Raw genomic sequence first — 15,674 nt, forward strand, 5'->3', positions numbered from 1 at the left:
ATATTGAGCCGACACTTCATTGGCTTTATGGCTTCTATTTGTTCCAGGAATTAAAGGATGTTTTCTGCCTGTATAGCACTGCAGAGAAAGTGTAAAAAGGAAGCGTGGTGACAATCAATTACACCTTCGCTTCTAAGGTCTGTTTCAAACAAATTCTTACTGAAGAACGTTCCACACTTATTTCCCATTTTTGTCCTGCCTAAATAATGATTGATTTAGAGATGAATAAGTGCCACAGATTTAGTCGAGCCATCGCTCTTTTTTATTTTCTCCTCTCTCCTCCCTATTCATTCAGGTTTGTGGTTCCCCCCACGTTGAAATGATTAGTTATGCAAGGCTTGTAAGCACTGAATCAGAGTTATGGTCCCTGGGGAAATAAATTTGGCAGAAAATCAGTGTGAGAAGATTTAATTATCACGAGGAGACCTTTTTTCCTTGCCTTGGCCCACTGAAGCCCAAACTCCTCTTCCCCCCCCCCCTCTCTCTCCCTCCCTCTCTCTCCCCCTCTCTCTCTCGTTGTATGCTGTGCTCCACACTCCAAAGCCAAAAAAACCCTGGCGTGCAGCGTGGACGCCAGCCCTCTTCTTGCCTTCCTTCTCCTCCCAATTTGTTTCATTGCACGGTGATAAGCCAAGCAATTACTGCTTTATTGATTTTTCATCACTGCAAATTTAAAGTTGATTTTTTTCTCCCCCCAGCCCCCCACCTTCCTTTCGCGTCCCCCTTACCTCCCTCGGTGACGGCTTGGCAAGGTGATTAGGTGACCTCCTGTCCTGCTGGTCCCGTGAACGAGTGGAGGCGCATGCCGAATTCTGCTAACCCCGCATGACCCTTTGTTGTCCCGGGGTAATGGGATGCTGATGCTGCCCGCCCAGCGTGTGGCTGTCGCTACCGAAGCTATGGGGGCCTATAGCGTAATCATTTCTATAAGGATATCTTTGGAATGACACGTTTAACTTGATAGCAGCCTAGATATCCCTGCTATATGTTAGATTTACACAAAAATTGACCACGCAAGCCTCCAACCAGTGTTCACTCAGGTCAAGTGGACTGATGATTGACAGCACCCTTTTACCCTCCGTGATTGGTAATCGTTTCTGAGGTCACCCTTATCAATTAACCTGCTACCAGTTGGCTGATGTATGTTCAGCAACCTCGCTTGAGATACGTTTCCCAGATTTCCTGTCCAGTTTTTTTTCAGGTTTAGGATAGAGTCGCAAATTAGTTCAAATTAGATATTAAAAATCTGTCTCGATTAAATAATAGTAACAAACTGGTATGACACATTTTGCATTTTTATTTACCATTAATGGTTAAAATGTGAGAAAATCTGAAAATGTAATCAAGCTTGATAATCAAAATTATTATTTCAGCCATATTTATGCAGCCTTAGCATTAGGAGTTTAAACTAGAGCAGTAGTTATCCTCTCTAACTAAAAACATTCCCAATATGTGAAAGTGGCTTACACACACACATAAACACACACACACACACACACATGTGTCTGGATATGATCATACACAGCAGCAGTAGTGTACTTGGTGCAGTCTAACAGGGTGGTCAGGCTACTGTGATTAGACACACCCGCAGACTGTTGCAGGTCAAAGTGCTGGCATCCTGGGTGGCTGTGGCCATGTGGTGGCCCCCGCTAGGTTTGTCATTAGACATCAGAGGTCACTTAAGAGTGAGTGTGTGTGTGTTGGGGGGGAATAATATGTGCTTGTGTGTCTCTTTTTTTTTTTTTGTAAATATGGTGTGTGTGACGATTGTGACGTTGGAATGCTTGAAATGAGGTTGTACTAGAGTCCCCAGTGTGTGTGTATGTGTTTTGGGAGAGCTGAGTGTGTATTAGGGCCTTTGGTTGCACAACAGTGTCGTAAAGGTATAGCACTAATACTACATACTGGGCTGCAACTAATTATTAATTTCAATATCAACAATTTTGTGTGATGTGAAAATCGCTCATCACAATTTCAATCATAAATGGCAAAGAAAAGCAGCAAATTCTAGCCTTTAAAAACATGGAAACAGCAGTGAAAATAATGAATTACTAAATAATGATTGTGAGTGAAAATCTGATGTTGACGACCTTCCTGGTATAACCATGCAACAATTCTTAACTCACCAGTGACACACTGTACTGTACGGGCATAATAATAAGTTAAGTTATCATAATAACTGAATTTCTACATAGTATACATTACTGATAAACTACATCAATCATAAGACTCAAAAAGCTGTTGAGAATAGATGTTTTTCTCAGCTGAGTTTGTATTAATCAACTTGAGTACATCACATTAATGTCACTTGGGCTTCTTGATTAAAACCTGTGTTTAGTGGCACTTTTATAGTTAGAGTTACGTACCTGAGCTTGATTACAATCACATTAAGTACGTTGTCCCATGATCCACGGACACTGGCTTAACCCGATTTAGATGATTTCGTCTTTAAGGGGAACAATTGCACTCAACTCATTCAGGGGCAAACTTTGACTGTGTCCCCAGGCTGGAGAGGGTCGAGTATTTGGGGTGAAGTTGGTGGAGTTGATGTCGCAGAAGGCTGACATTCATAAAATGTGGAAGGAAAGCAAACACATAATCACGGTGCTGCGAGAAGGACCGATACACACCAGCACAGCTGACAGAAATCAAACATATCAAGACTGACTGCACATTACAGTCACACATCTATTCATGCATTTTTTTCCTGTAATTTAGACCATGAAGGAAAATAATTTACAGTGAGGAGTTTTAGATTTACATGCAAATGATGATGTCACTCTTGTTTCCCTCCCAATAAGGCAGAATGCAATAGAAAAAAGGAGGGTAATATATTACACAGTGCCAAGGTTATTAGTCTACAACTGAGGTCAGATGAGGAGGAGGTGGGGGGGCATTTGCCTAATTAATTACTACTCAGACACACACACACATTCACAGCCATGACCTTTACTAATACAGTTTGTAGCAGACCACACAAACAGGAGACACTCTCTGTCCCTTTTCCTCTCTCGCCAACACACACACGGCCTGTCAGGAGGCAGCAGAGTGAAAGGGAGAATCAATTACAACCCAACTAAGGGGAAAGAGTTGGTTGCTTGATGGCTACATGTCAAGAAGACTGTAGGTCACGAGGCATGTACGTGTGTGTGTGTGTGTGTGTGTGTGTGTGTGTGTGTGCCTGCCTGTTTGTGTGTTGACGTTCACGTATTAGCGCATGTGAAAATCGAGCCCGTTTCCTGGATTCAGATTACATCATTTTCATTTTAAAGACCTTGCTCCAATTAAGTAATTAGTTGCGTGGTGTTTCTCTAATTATAGAGTTGTTCATAAAAGAGCTGCTGACCAGCCTGGGAATCGAAAAAAATGGAGACCGCTGCACTTTTTCCCCCTGCACACGCGCACACAAACGCACATATCCACCGGCTAGTTTAACATCAAGTTAATGCAGGACGCTATATTCTAATCACACTAAAACAGCACTGTGCTTAATAAAGAGCTGCGTGACTCACACAGACAGATTATAGCACTCAGTTAGGAGAGGGAGAGTTTAAGGTACACGTCCCTTCATCTACTGCCGCAACACTCCTTCATCTTTCAAAGCGGGTCATTTTTTATAGTAAATACAAGCTGCCCTTTAGTAATATGTGTTTAATAAACCTGGTATAACCACCAAGGATCTACTTAGACAATGTCTAAACCAACAAGATTAACAAAAGCAGAACTTAATAGGATGTAAGGGAGCAAAATTTAATACAAAACATTCGGAATGCCACCAGTCCCCCTTTCGAGCCCGTCGACAGAGAAAGTGGCTGTGATCTTGAAGATCTCACCACTCAGCCTGTGAAAGCTTCACTATTTAATGAGATTCTGTGATGCTGCCCAGGCACAGGACATCGGCTAACACTCATACTGCTCTCTTTCTCTCCCTCACACACACACATACACATACACACACACAGTGGAAGAAACACACCCACCTGGTTTTGGTTATAACCTCTATGTTTGCAGTTTGCACCATTCAGTCGGGTCAGCAGGAGCAGTCAGGTCCTAGCTTGGATTTCAGATAAATAGCCGACTTATATGCAGTAAATATACAGTAGATGCTTTTAAACTTTGTTTGCACTAGTTTCCCGAAAGGTGGACCCTTGTGTGGCTTTGGACGCATTATTTATACACATGATAGTGATAGGTACAATGTCAACAAGGCAACAATAAACATGTCAGCGCTGATGAATGGCAACCTATCCATCTGAGCCTATTACAAGTAAATACTGTATGTTACCTTTTTTGAACCAGAGTGCAAACAGTGTATTTGAAGGCAGGAATGTCGCCTTTGTGGCGTTGTATAACCCCAAAAATGTGTCTCTTCAAAGTCTCATGTTATTTCTGAGGTTTGCATGACAGGTACGTGAGCAAACAAATAATGCAGCCGTCCTGTAGATCAGTCGGTGCAGTTTTTGATGGCAGAATCAAACAATTACATGCATCATCATTTCTTACAAATAGAGTCTGTGGCTTCGGATATTTTGCATGATAGATGAATGGAAGAATAGACCGGGGCCAATCTATTGTTCTTCCCCATGATTTCATTACAGGCGCCGACAGAAGGAGGCTGAACACATGCATTTAATTGTTGTAGCAGGATGGGGAGAATACACTGTGAGAGGCTGAACCAGGGTCAGTTGAGGAGAGGAAGTTGAAATGAGCCGAATGGGGTTGGATGACAGAAGAGAGAGATGTGGCAAGTAGGGAGGGATGAGCGAAGATGTGGAAGGAGATAGCCAGGCATGGCGCGTGGCTGCCATGTCATCCTGTCATTAGCAGGTTGTTTGGGTCTTTAATTCATCATTCAGACCTTTATTGACTGGAGAGTGGGGAGATCACTATCACTTGGAGACAGTAGAAGGAGCGTGTGTGTTTGCCACTCAGTCACCAGCTGCTCTTCATTTCCTTATGCCAAATAGATATCACATAAGATATCACATAAATATATCACATGCCATTATCTGCTAAGGTCAAATAATGCTCAAGGCTACATGGCTGTTTTTAGGCAGGGAATGTGCTCATGTTTGGTGTCCTGCATACGTTTCAGAAAACGTATATTACTTCTTAAGTAGTTAATTCTACTTCTATTAATTTTATGTTAATTCAGTTTAAGCTGACACTCCTAAATGCATTTAGGAGATAGGAATTTAGCTATTACAGAATCATCCAAACTGAAGTAGGCCTATTTTCTTTTCTTTCTAAGTTTAGGACACTCAAAAATTAGAATGAAATGTTATACAGACCTTAACTGTCGGAGAAGCTTATGTCGTTGTTAGCCTGTTGGAGAAGCTAACACTGACATTAGCCTGTTAGCTTTGAATTTCCCCAACCACATTTTAATGGGGATATATCCTGTCCACCACCAATAAGGTTAATGCCTCCGACTCACCAAACATAAAACTGAATGCCCATCCTTTTCTTGTCCATCACAGCAAGCTAGCGAGCCAGTGACAAGTGAAGTCAAGCAGCCAGTGTTATGGATACAGTCAGTCTTGTGAATATATTCCAAACACTGGCTTGACGAGACGAGTGTCAATTGAAGCATCATGTTTAAAGTTCTAGTTCAGTTTTCTTCAGTTAAGATAGGATGTTTAAGATGGGATAGGGCACAACCGTCAGGTCAGGTGTTGCTTCTGCAACAGAAAAATAAGATTTTTCTTATCTTTGTAGCTTAAGATAGGACACTTTTTTGTAATGAGGCCCCTGATAATAAATATAAGAGCTTTAAGTGAGCACTAGTGATGTGTGACAGGCCTCTGATGACAGTGACAGGAGCCATCAGGACGGCGAACTCCACAGAGACCAGTTGACACTGTGATAACAAGGTGAGCACCGCAGGGGATCACTTGGCCCGTGTATGTGTTTGTGTTTGAAGGTGCATTGTTGCGTTATGGAGACATGTGGCTTTTTTGGAGAGTGGGTGGGGGGATGGGGTAATATATGAGTGTGCGTATTATGTTGCGCGTGTGGCCTCGTGGGAACGCACATTAGAGCGGCTTAGCCACCTGCTCTATCATTGGACATCTCCCTGCTCGCACGCGCACTTACAAACACATACATACATGCGCACGCACTCCTTGGGGACGCACTCAGGACATCTGGCTCAGCCTGTCAGAATTTTACTTCGTTCTGTGTGACCTGTTGACCCCCCGGCAGCCACAGGCGTCAGACAGGCATCGGCGTCACATCACGTCATTGTTGCAACACCACCACTGGAGGTCTGCTGCCTTACTGACAACCTACAGATCTGCGCCGAGGAGAGGAGGATCGCGGTGGTTTAGCTCCTCTTGACATTTGGATCGTTTTGATGGTTCAGGTGTTTCTCTGCTCATATCTCCGAGTTGCTGATCTGCATTTGTCTGCTCTCGTTATCCTCATCTCCTCTCTTTCTCTCCCTGAATGCATCACTCTCTCTTTCTCTCTGAGTCTCCCTGACTCATTGAGGTCTCATTTTTCAACTCCTAAAGCTGCAGGGTATTAGTTATGCAAATATTGACGTGCAGCTTTGCCCTGCTAGCTATCAATTGAAATCAGGAAATCGATGGGCCTAATAGCTGCTCATTAGCCACTTGATGCATTTCCAGGGCTAACATCAGAACCTGACAGCGGCCCCTAATCAATACAGTCTAAAAGTATTACCTAACCAAGGCCCACACCAGACACCTTTTTAATAACCTAAGTTGGCTGTCTGGCTTTTCTGTGTAGAAGTCTGACTGGATGGCTCTGGGCCTTAACAGCACAGGCTTAAACTTCTCTGTCATATCAACAGAATATCTCATTAGCAGCAACATTCCCAGACACCAAGCAGACACACGAGGTTGCTTAATTTATTTGTTTTAGTGGCGGTGTAATGGAAATCCTCATCCGCGCGGCAAAATGTCTCACAGAGAGTCGTTCGGTGCTGATAATGAAATCTCATCAGTCGGATTTTAATAAGTAACCTATTGTTTCATATTTTTCTCAGTCCAATTCCCAGGCATGCGTTGGAGCAGCCTGTTGTTTGGGCCTGGAGAATGGTACGGTAAAGACTTTGATGCAGCCAGGATGCTGCTGCTGAGAACGGGGCCAGACCGGAGCCCCTCTATCGCCCCTAGCACACAGCCCTGCTAAGCTTAACTCAGCTGTTTGATGCCAAGTGCTGCGAGTGTGTGCCTGTGTGCGCGCAATGCGTGTATGTGTGTCCGTGTGTTTACCCAGCTCAGGGGTTACATAAACAAGAGCAGCTAGCCTACAGGTAAGACCCACAGGAGACCAGCCGAGAGAGAGAGAGAGAGAGTGAGATGGAGCGCCAGTCTCTTACCTTGGCATTCCCCTGGCGTTGTCGCCATTGCTGGAGCTGGATGTTCGCTAATGAAGGGCGAGCTGGAAAATGACTAAAGGAGATAGTAAACAAAGTTACTGCACACGCACACACACACACACACACACACATTGAATACACTCATACACGTGTGTTAATATAGTTAACTTAGTGGAGGCAAGCATCCGTGCATGTGTTTGTGTGCATCCCTGATGTATCTGGGGCCGCTGCAAAGAGATGGGGAGAATGTGGGCGGATGGGGGATTGGAGGCGGAGGCTGGCAGCGGGGCAGTTGGCCGCTGGTGCAGAGAGAGAAAGAGCGGGGAAAGGGATAGCTGGGGCGAGTGAGGGAGAGGGGGGGTACAGCGGAGATAAATCATTAGAGAGCAGGTTATTGAAAATGCAGGGAGATAAAAGAGTGAAGAAGCCAGTAATTGCCTTAAAGATCAGACTACAAAGCATTACTTTGGATTTTACAAGGCCAGCCAGCAACAAAAGAGCAGTAATTTATGAGCTCAGTGTAAAAGAATAGCATAATTACATTAAAAATTAATGCTAATGAGGGCTAAAATGGGGAAGGTGGTTATTATGAAAGTTTGTATTCATCTTCCCTGGGTTGAATGATGGCTAGTGGCTTGATTAATGGCTTAATTTCTATCAATTAGCAGGCAAAAAAATCTCCACTGAGACGGCCCTAAATTGAGCATTGAATTACACATCTTTACCACGGTGCAGGGAGAGAGGCAGGGGGGCAGAGGAGGGGAGGGCACATTATTGAAACCTGGGAAACCAAGAGATGCTCCCGTGTGTGTGTGTGTGTGTGTGTGTGTGTGTGTGTGTGTGTGTGTGTGTGTGTGCACATGTGAAAGTCGGGCATGGGTTAGAGAACTTAGATAAATGTTTATCCTTATGTTTTCAAAGAACTGGGGTTTGTATAATTGCTGGGTTTAGAGCTGTGTAATGCTTAGAGATAGAGCAGGGAAAATATAACACATTTAAAACAAATCTTTGTGAATGTGAATCTCTTTTAAAATATATCGTATTCTTTGATTAAACTGGCCAAATTAAAATTGGAGTCACCTTTTTTTCTGACATGCTGAGTCCCCAGTATATTTCTTCTACAGCAGCACAGTTTGCCCTTTCTTTGCTATGGCCAATTCATTTTTTAATACTTTCATTTAATGCCTTTAAGCTCTCCGTTTGCCATATAATTCGGAAACGCCGTCAAAGATTTGCACCAATTTGCAAGACCTCAATAAAACAAGCAGTTAGTTTTCCTTTTTATTTATTTTTCTCCCCACAACAACAACAAGAGCTGCGGTAATTTAGCTGGCGCGCTAGTGCACTCAATTACTGGAATTAATCAGCAGCAGCAATATATTCAGCTCGGCTGCTCCTGATTGACAAACTGTAGACCAAAGTCAAGTTTACAAAGACAACGCTGCCATAGCCCACGGCCCCTGCTCGCAACGTAGACATGCGTTGTTGAACAGCTCCCTCTTCTGGCGGGGGAGTATAACTGCCGCGTTGCACGGCTCTCATCTTCAAGGCTGACGGAGATGAGCTGAAATCTGTTTTCATTGGCTGGTTTGATTTTCTCTCCCGTCTTCTGGTCTTAATCAATGAAGTGGACAAACAGCTATTTAGAGGGAACAATAGCCTATTGATTGTGAGCCACTCATCAGCACCGCTGTCTGTCCAACTAATTTCAGTAATGAGATGGCAAGTGAGTTTCCTGACTCACTTTCATGCACACACACAAGCACGTGTGGGCGTAAAGGACACAAATGCATATTATCATACGTATTGTATCCATCAGTATCCATTATTCTAATGTGCAGATACAAAACAATTCTTTATTGATTGAGTTTGATCCCATTTCCTGGTTCACAGTAGTGGTAATTTAAAGCAGTATACATACTGTACATATAATTGTGTCTGCTTTCGTTTCTTACTCTGTCTGTTTTCGGTCTCTCAGCTTTCATTTTATCCTCCTCTCATCGCTGACAGAGAAGCGTTCCTAATGCGGTGACAATCGAGTCGACCTGTTAAATTAATTTGCCAGATAATGTGTCAATATTAAATATCAACTTTGACCTCTCCGAGCTGCAGAGTGCGCTCGCCCGGCTGGAGTATTGATTTTTGTCTGCCTGTGAGCTCGCTAGGCCCGCACTCAAAGTCCATTATTTTTGATTTTCTCATGAAATACATATCTTTTCCCGCTGACATCTGACAAACAGCATATGGAAGTCATTTTATCTACTAATAATGTGTTTGTCAAAAAGTCTGAGGTCTTAATGGATTCCTGCAGCACACACGGACAGCCCAGCAACAGACGGGCCTGCCAAGGAGATGCTAGCAGATATGGTGTTTGTGTGCATGGTTGTGGATACATATCAGTGTGGAGGCTTGTGTTGTAGTTCTTTATGTAGGGCATTCATGCTCAAAGGACGGCAGAGATGGGGCAATTGAAAAAGTGAATTATTCGTGCTGAATTAATTGTCGGCCAGTCACAGGCGTCGGCTTTCATTCCAACACATGCACACTCATGCAGCAGCGAGCGGTGGTGATAGTGGTGTGAAGGACAGGCCACAGTCTCCAGGAGGATATTGGGCCAGTGTTCAGACTTCATCTAGCAGCCCAGTCAAGGTAATGACTATTTTTGGAGCCGCTGCGTGATGCGTCTCTGCTCACATCTTCCCGCACAGGATGACAAGCTGATAGTCTGTCATATAGGAAGGCTTAATTCCACTTGTCACTCAGTTGTCCAATTCTGCAGTGCATTTAAATCAAAACCGAATTTGTTTGAGTGCTATTATGAACTATAATAGGGTGTGGGGCCTTTAGTGTGTGTGTGAGATAGCATGTGATGCTCTGCTGTGAAAGCCGGAACAAATATTCATTTATTCATTAAACACCAGGGCCATGAAGATCTGTTGTGACACCCTTTCTGTAGCTGCTAATGGATTGAATTAATTTCTGCTATTAGCTCCAATTGCAGGCTGTGTGTGCTTCGGTGTGTGTGTGTGTGTGTGTGTGTGTGTGTGTGTGTGTGTGTGTGTGTGTGTGTGTGTGTGTGTGTGTGTGTGTGTGTGTGTGTTGCATGAATGCATAAATGGCAGCCATGTGTGTGAGTGCAAAGTATGTAAGTTTGCAAACACACATGTACATGTGGGAGTACTTATATCCTGATGTTCTGTGTGTGTGTGTGTGTGTGTGTGTGTGTGTGAGAGAGAGAGAGAGAGAGACAGAGTGTGTGTGTGTGAGAGAGAGAGAGACAGAGTGTGTGTGTGTGTGTGTGTGTGTGTGTGTGTGTGTGTGTGTGTGTGTGTGTGAGAGAGAGAGAGTGTGTGTGTGTGTGTGTGTGTACCTGTTTTCATGACACAGCCTACATGAGCGGAGCAGAGAAACATGGATGTGCGCTGGATTGACAGATCGAGAGATGGGAGAGTGCAGGAGAGGACGGATGGATGGTGGAGAGAGGGATGAATATTGACTGATCAGTGGAAAGATTGACAGCCAGAGAATAATGGGAACATTCAGACTCTGTGTCTCTTTTTTTCTGTCGCTAACTTTCCTGGCACACCTATTTTTGCCCTCCTACGCTACGACGACTGCTCTTGAATTCTCGAAGTGATTTATTATCTGATATGCAGAATCCTGATGTGTTTATATCCAAGAGTCATTTACTGGAAACCCTTTTCTGTCTCTTTGTCTGATTGGACGAGCCAGAGCAAAATACTTTCTGATACATGAAAACTATATGAAACCTAATCACATTTAGTCTCCATAATGGAATTCCACTGCAGCGAGTTTGTGTTCATATTTTGATTATTTTAGAATGCATTATCCGAGTGTAATTCACTGTCTGGGTATTATCTTGTTAGTCGTTTTTTTATTCTACTTGCCTTTTGTAGCAGCTCAATGCCCTTGGCTAAGGATGAGTCCTTTTTCATGGAGGCCGAGATTAAAATAGGGGAATATCAGATATTTCATATTGGGAGTGTCAAAGAGCATTATAAAGAGAGATAACATACAATCAACTAAGCCCAGTCCAAATGAAATCTGGTGCCTTTCAGAGGATGACAAGGGATGCCTGACCCTGTGTGTGTGTGTGTGTGCGTGTCTGTGTGTGTGCGTGCGTGTCTGTGTGTGTCTGTGTGTGTGTGTTTGTGTATATGTGTGTGTTTGTGGACATGCGTGCATGCTTTCGTTCATCGCCTTCCTTCTGTGTGACATGTGTTTCAGAGGGAACTTCTCTGGAGGAGCAAGTGCGAAGGATAAAGGACATCGAGGCCATCGAGAGTGATTCCTTTGTTCCTCTTGCTTTCAAATCATCCAGGGATGATATAAAGGTGCGTTCTGTCTCTCTTTCTCTCGCTACCCCTCACTCTCGCTATCTTTTTACTCTGTCTCTTATTGAATTTACCTCTCCGCAACGCTGTGCCGTCTGTCCAGAGACAGCCCAGACCAAATCAAACATTCATTCAGCGCCGTTTGTTCCGACCTGAGACGGTTTCATCAGACGCTCCACTGTTCGCCGCCTCCAAAGCGGCAGCACCCACACAAAAGCCACAGCAGGCAACAGCCATCCTGTGTCTCCCTCTCTGTGTCTCTCTCTCCCCCCTCTGGTGGTGCAGATGCAGACAAAACACAGAAGTCATTATTGAAATGTCTCTGAAGGAGCAGGAATTAGATTTGTTGGGGTCTCGTGGTTGTTTTGAAAAGATAGGCAACAACATGTGACAGCAAACCTGCACAGACATTTGGGACACATCCTGGTGAGTCTGACAAAGGTCAAGACCCATGTGGCAGCAGTTTGGGCTGGACTAAGCCAATCTGCCCTGAACTGGACAGATTGGACACGGACAGTAGACTCTGCCAGAGAGTGTGACGCCTTTTTCCACATATTCCACCTGAAACTTAACCAGGTTAAACATCCAGCTGGGGAGCAGCATTTATTGTTCACATCTAGGTCTCCTATATGAAAAAAAAAAATCACGTCCGGTCTGTGTATTAAAGTCACCTCACAAAACATGGTACAAGAAAAGAAATGTTCTTCTTTTAATCACTTGCTTTTTTGAGAACCGAAGTGCTTTATTGAAATACAAATTCAACACTTTTTTTATGACAGCTCTTCATCAGTTTTCAGATTAATCTCCTGGGTGACGTCCTCATCATTAGTCAAATATTAATTAAGAGATCCAGGCGATTTATTCATCCACAGTTGGGATGATTTCACAGTCTTTCAAAATCCTTCAGCTATATAACATCTTTTGCTGCAATAAAGTGGATAATGGCTGAATATGCATCACATTTAAACATGGTTTGACTGGAGTAAAGCATACATCATTTGGTTATTTCTTATTTAATCAACTGATAATTGAGTAAACCTCTTAAAAACAAAATAGTGCCACAGATTTTACAGATTTCTAGTAAGCTGGAATCATTTGAAATGTATATTCAGCATATTAAGTCCAAGAATGGTGATGACCAGTTCAACTGTCTGATATCTGGCACATCACCATACTTATTAGCCAGTGTGTTTCATATCTCGCTCACTTTCAGTATCCTGCCAACATGAATTTTAAATAGATCTTTCCAACTGGGTAAACATTTGCTCTGGGGCTGGTTCTAGAAGTGTTTGAAGCATGAATGGGTTGGCAAAATATTAATTTTGATGTTTTCCGCTTTATCAAGTACAACAAGGAGAGCAGGCCATCTTTTCCAAATATGGGGCTTATTAAAGCTTTAAGTAATACCTCCAGGGATGGAGAAGAGTAATTTTCTAAACATCTCATATTTCTATCAGCCTGGACTTACGGCAACATGAACAGGACAGAGAGCCTTTTTTCAGGTGTAAAGAAAGGGGAACTAACATTTCCATTGGCTTTACCTGTAAGGAAATATGTTCATTGTTGCAGAACAACTGATCAATGCTAAAGTGTCTTGAGGACGATTCTTTGAAGTGTTTGAATATGCTGATTTAGCACAATCAGACTCACTTAAAGAACATGTGAGGGGAGAAACTGTGAAAACTAACACAGATAGATGACACATAAGAATTAGATCCAGGATACAAGCTGATTACGATCAATACACCGCTTTCTGGAAGCGTATTGCATGAGTCAGACATTCACTGCCATCTGCTGGACAAATGTTGTTTTGCAGTTTACAGTTCATCTCTGTCTCCCAATTCTTTACTCCATCCTGACTGTAGGTCTGCAAGTATTTTCATCACTGATTTTTCTGGCGATAATTAATTGATACACGTCTCTATAAAATGTCAAAACATTGTGAACAATGCTTATAAAAATTTCCAAAAGTTGCAGTCGCAACACGCAGTCAAAACCCAAAAAAACTCTTAATTTACTGTAATAAATGACAAAGAAAATAAGTAATTCCTAACTCTTATGAAGCTGAAACCAGCAAATGTTTGACATGTCTGCCTGAAAAACTAAATATATACATAATGTTTAATTTGTACCAAATCGTTACATCATATTTTAAGTGTTAAGTGACATAAATCTAAAAATTTGAATGTTTTATACTAACTTGATACTTCTTGTGCTCCAAGATCGTCATATGGCTATTTGCAATGAAATCACATGTTTTGCAGCCATGGGTAGTGTCTCCATTTCCTTTTGCATGTTATGAATGCTGTTTGGAAAGGAGGCCTTTCATGTAGCTGAGATACTTCATTGAGCCTTCACCAGTGAAATTCACCTCGTACAGCAGCTCATGACTCACAAGAAGAGGAGAAAGAAAGTGATTAAATGATAGATGAAAAGAAACAAGACAAAGCAAAATAAAATTATAATAATACAGACATATTAAATAAGACTATATCTTACCTTTACCTATACAGATATGACCAAAATAAATAGCTGCATAGGTAAAATGCACCCATCATTGTACGGGATAGAAGCATGAAATGCACAAGAAATCAATATATTAATTTTCCTTTTTTTACATTTTGTTTTCACAATGTATTAGATGGACCTGCCGTTTATATGCTTAACTTAGTATCATTTAAAGTTTTTGTTTTGGTACTCTAAAGCTTACTTAAATGTTTGTGTGACTCATTTCTTGACTAATTCTTTTCCTCATTCTGTGTATGCTTCTGTGAGTTCAGACCGAGCCAGTTGAGGTGAAGCTGGAGTCCGACCGGGCAGATTCTCAGGATGTCAGCCTTCCCATCTCCATCGTCTATAACGACACCGACACGCTCGCCCATCCCAGTGTAAGTTCACACACACACACAAGGCAAACTTTCACTGCTCGGTTTAGATTTTCACAAGCTGTCATGCAGTTCAATAACTCAGACTTTTTAACCACCCATCAAAGCAACTTGCAATCCTCTGGCACAGCCTAAGTTGATCTTGTCATTTTATCTTTCAGTACCTCCTTGTTTTTATGAGCATTGGGCTCACTGATTGGTGGACAAACTTTGCAAACTTTTTCCTGCTGCTACCATCACCGCCACCACTATTTACACCATTCCTGCATATTCTTACACTGTGCTCCGTATAGTATGGGACACTGTTGTATAGTAGATTATAGCCTCCTAACATCACCTCCTCTGCTGCCTGTAGACCAATGATGAAAAACGAGAAGGAAACTTTAAACTCCAATAACGCTCCCTGGGGCTTCCCAGTCATCTATCTCCACTGGGGAAACTAAGTTATGGCCTGACGTATGCAGATAAACCCCTCAAATATACACACACACACACACACACACACACACACACACACACACACACACACACACACACACACACACACAAACACACAAAACGCCCCCCAGCACAAATGCACACACATACACACCCTCAGACAGGCTGATGTATGGTAGCAATATGCCCCAGGCGGGCCCCGGTCTCAGCTTCAGCTCCAGCTCCACTTCCAATTAGAACAGATGAGTCCCATTAGCCCGGCCCAGATACTGTCATCCCACACACACAGCCTCATTAGCACCGTGACACCAGCGCGGGGCCGACAGACAAGAACTCACTGGTGTTGAATCTAACACACAGATAACATGCAGCGTAGGTTTAGGAATGAAGGATTGACGTAGCCGCGGGTCGCTTCTACAATCTGCATAGTAATAGACACACATCATCGCAGAGATGTGCAGTATGTACACATAGGCAGCATGTCGACATTAACTCACACAAACACACACAGTGGATATAGAAATGATCTTCCAATTTCTCCCTGTGCTTCGCTGCCTTGCTCCTCAGTCTCATAGTCATTATGTTACTTCCTAATAAACAGATGCCTTCATTCATCAGACCCTTGCAGCAGCAGTTTTATCGCCCTCG

General features: G+C 42.9%; 1 protein-coding gene across 1 annotated transcript in view; it reads left to right on the plus strand.

Annotated features, from left to right (window-relative positions):
• LOC115594193 (serine/Arginine-related protein 53-like) overlaps window positions 1-15,674 on the plus strand; it is a 66,255-nt gene that overhangs the window by 48,810 nt on the left and 1,771 nt on the right. The window contains exons 3-4 of the mRNA XM_030438074.1: window positions 11,597-11,703; window positions 14,484-14,591. Of these exons, the coding sequence (XP_030293934.1) occupies window positions 11,597-11,703; window positions 14,484-14,591 (215 nt within the window). The remainder of the gene's footprint in view (window positions 1-11,596; window positions 11,704-14,483; window positions 14,592-15,674) is intronic.

Source organism: Sparus aurata, chromosome 2 (assembly GCF_900880675.1).
Source record: "Sparus aurata chromosome 2, fSpaAur1.1, whole genome shotgun sequence".
NCBI classification, from domain to species: domain Eukaryota; kingdom Metazoa; phylum Chordata; class Actinopteri; order Spariformes; family Sparidae; genus Sparus; species Sparus aurata.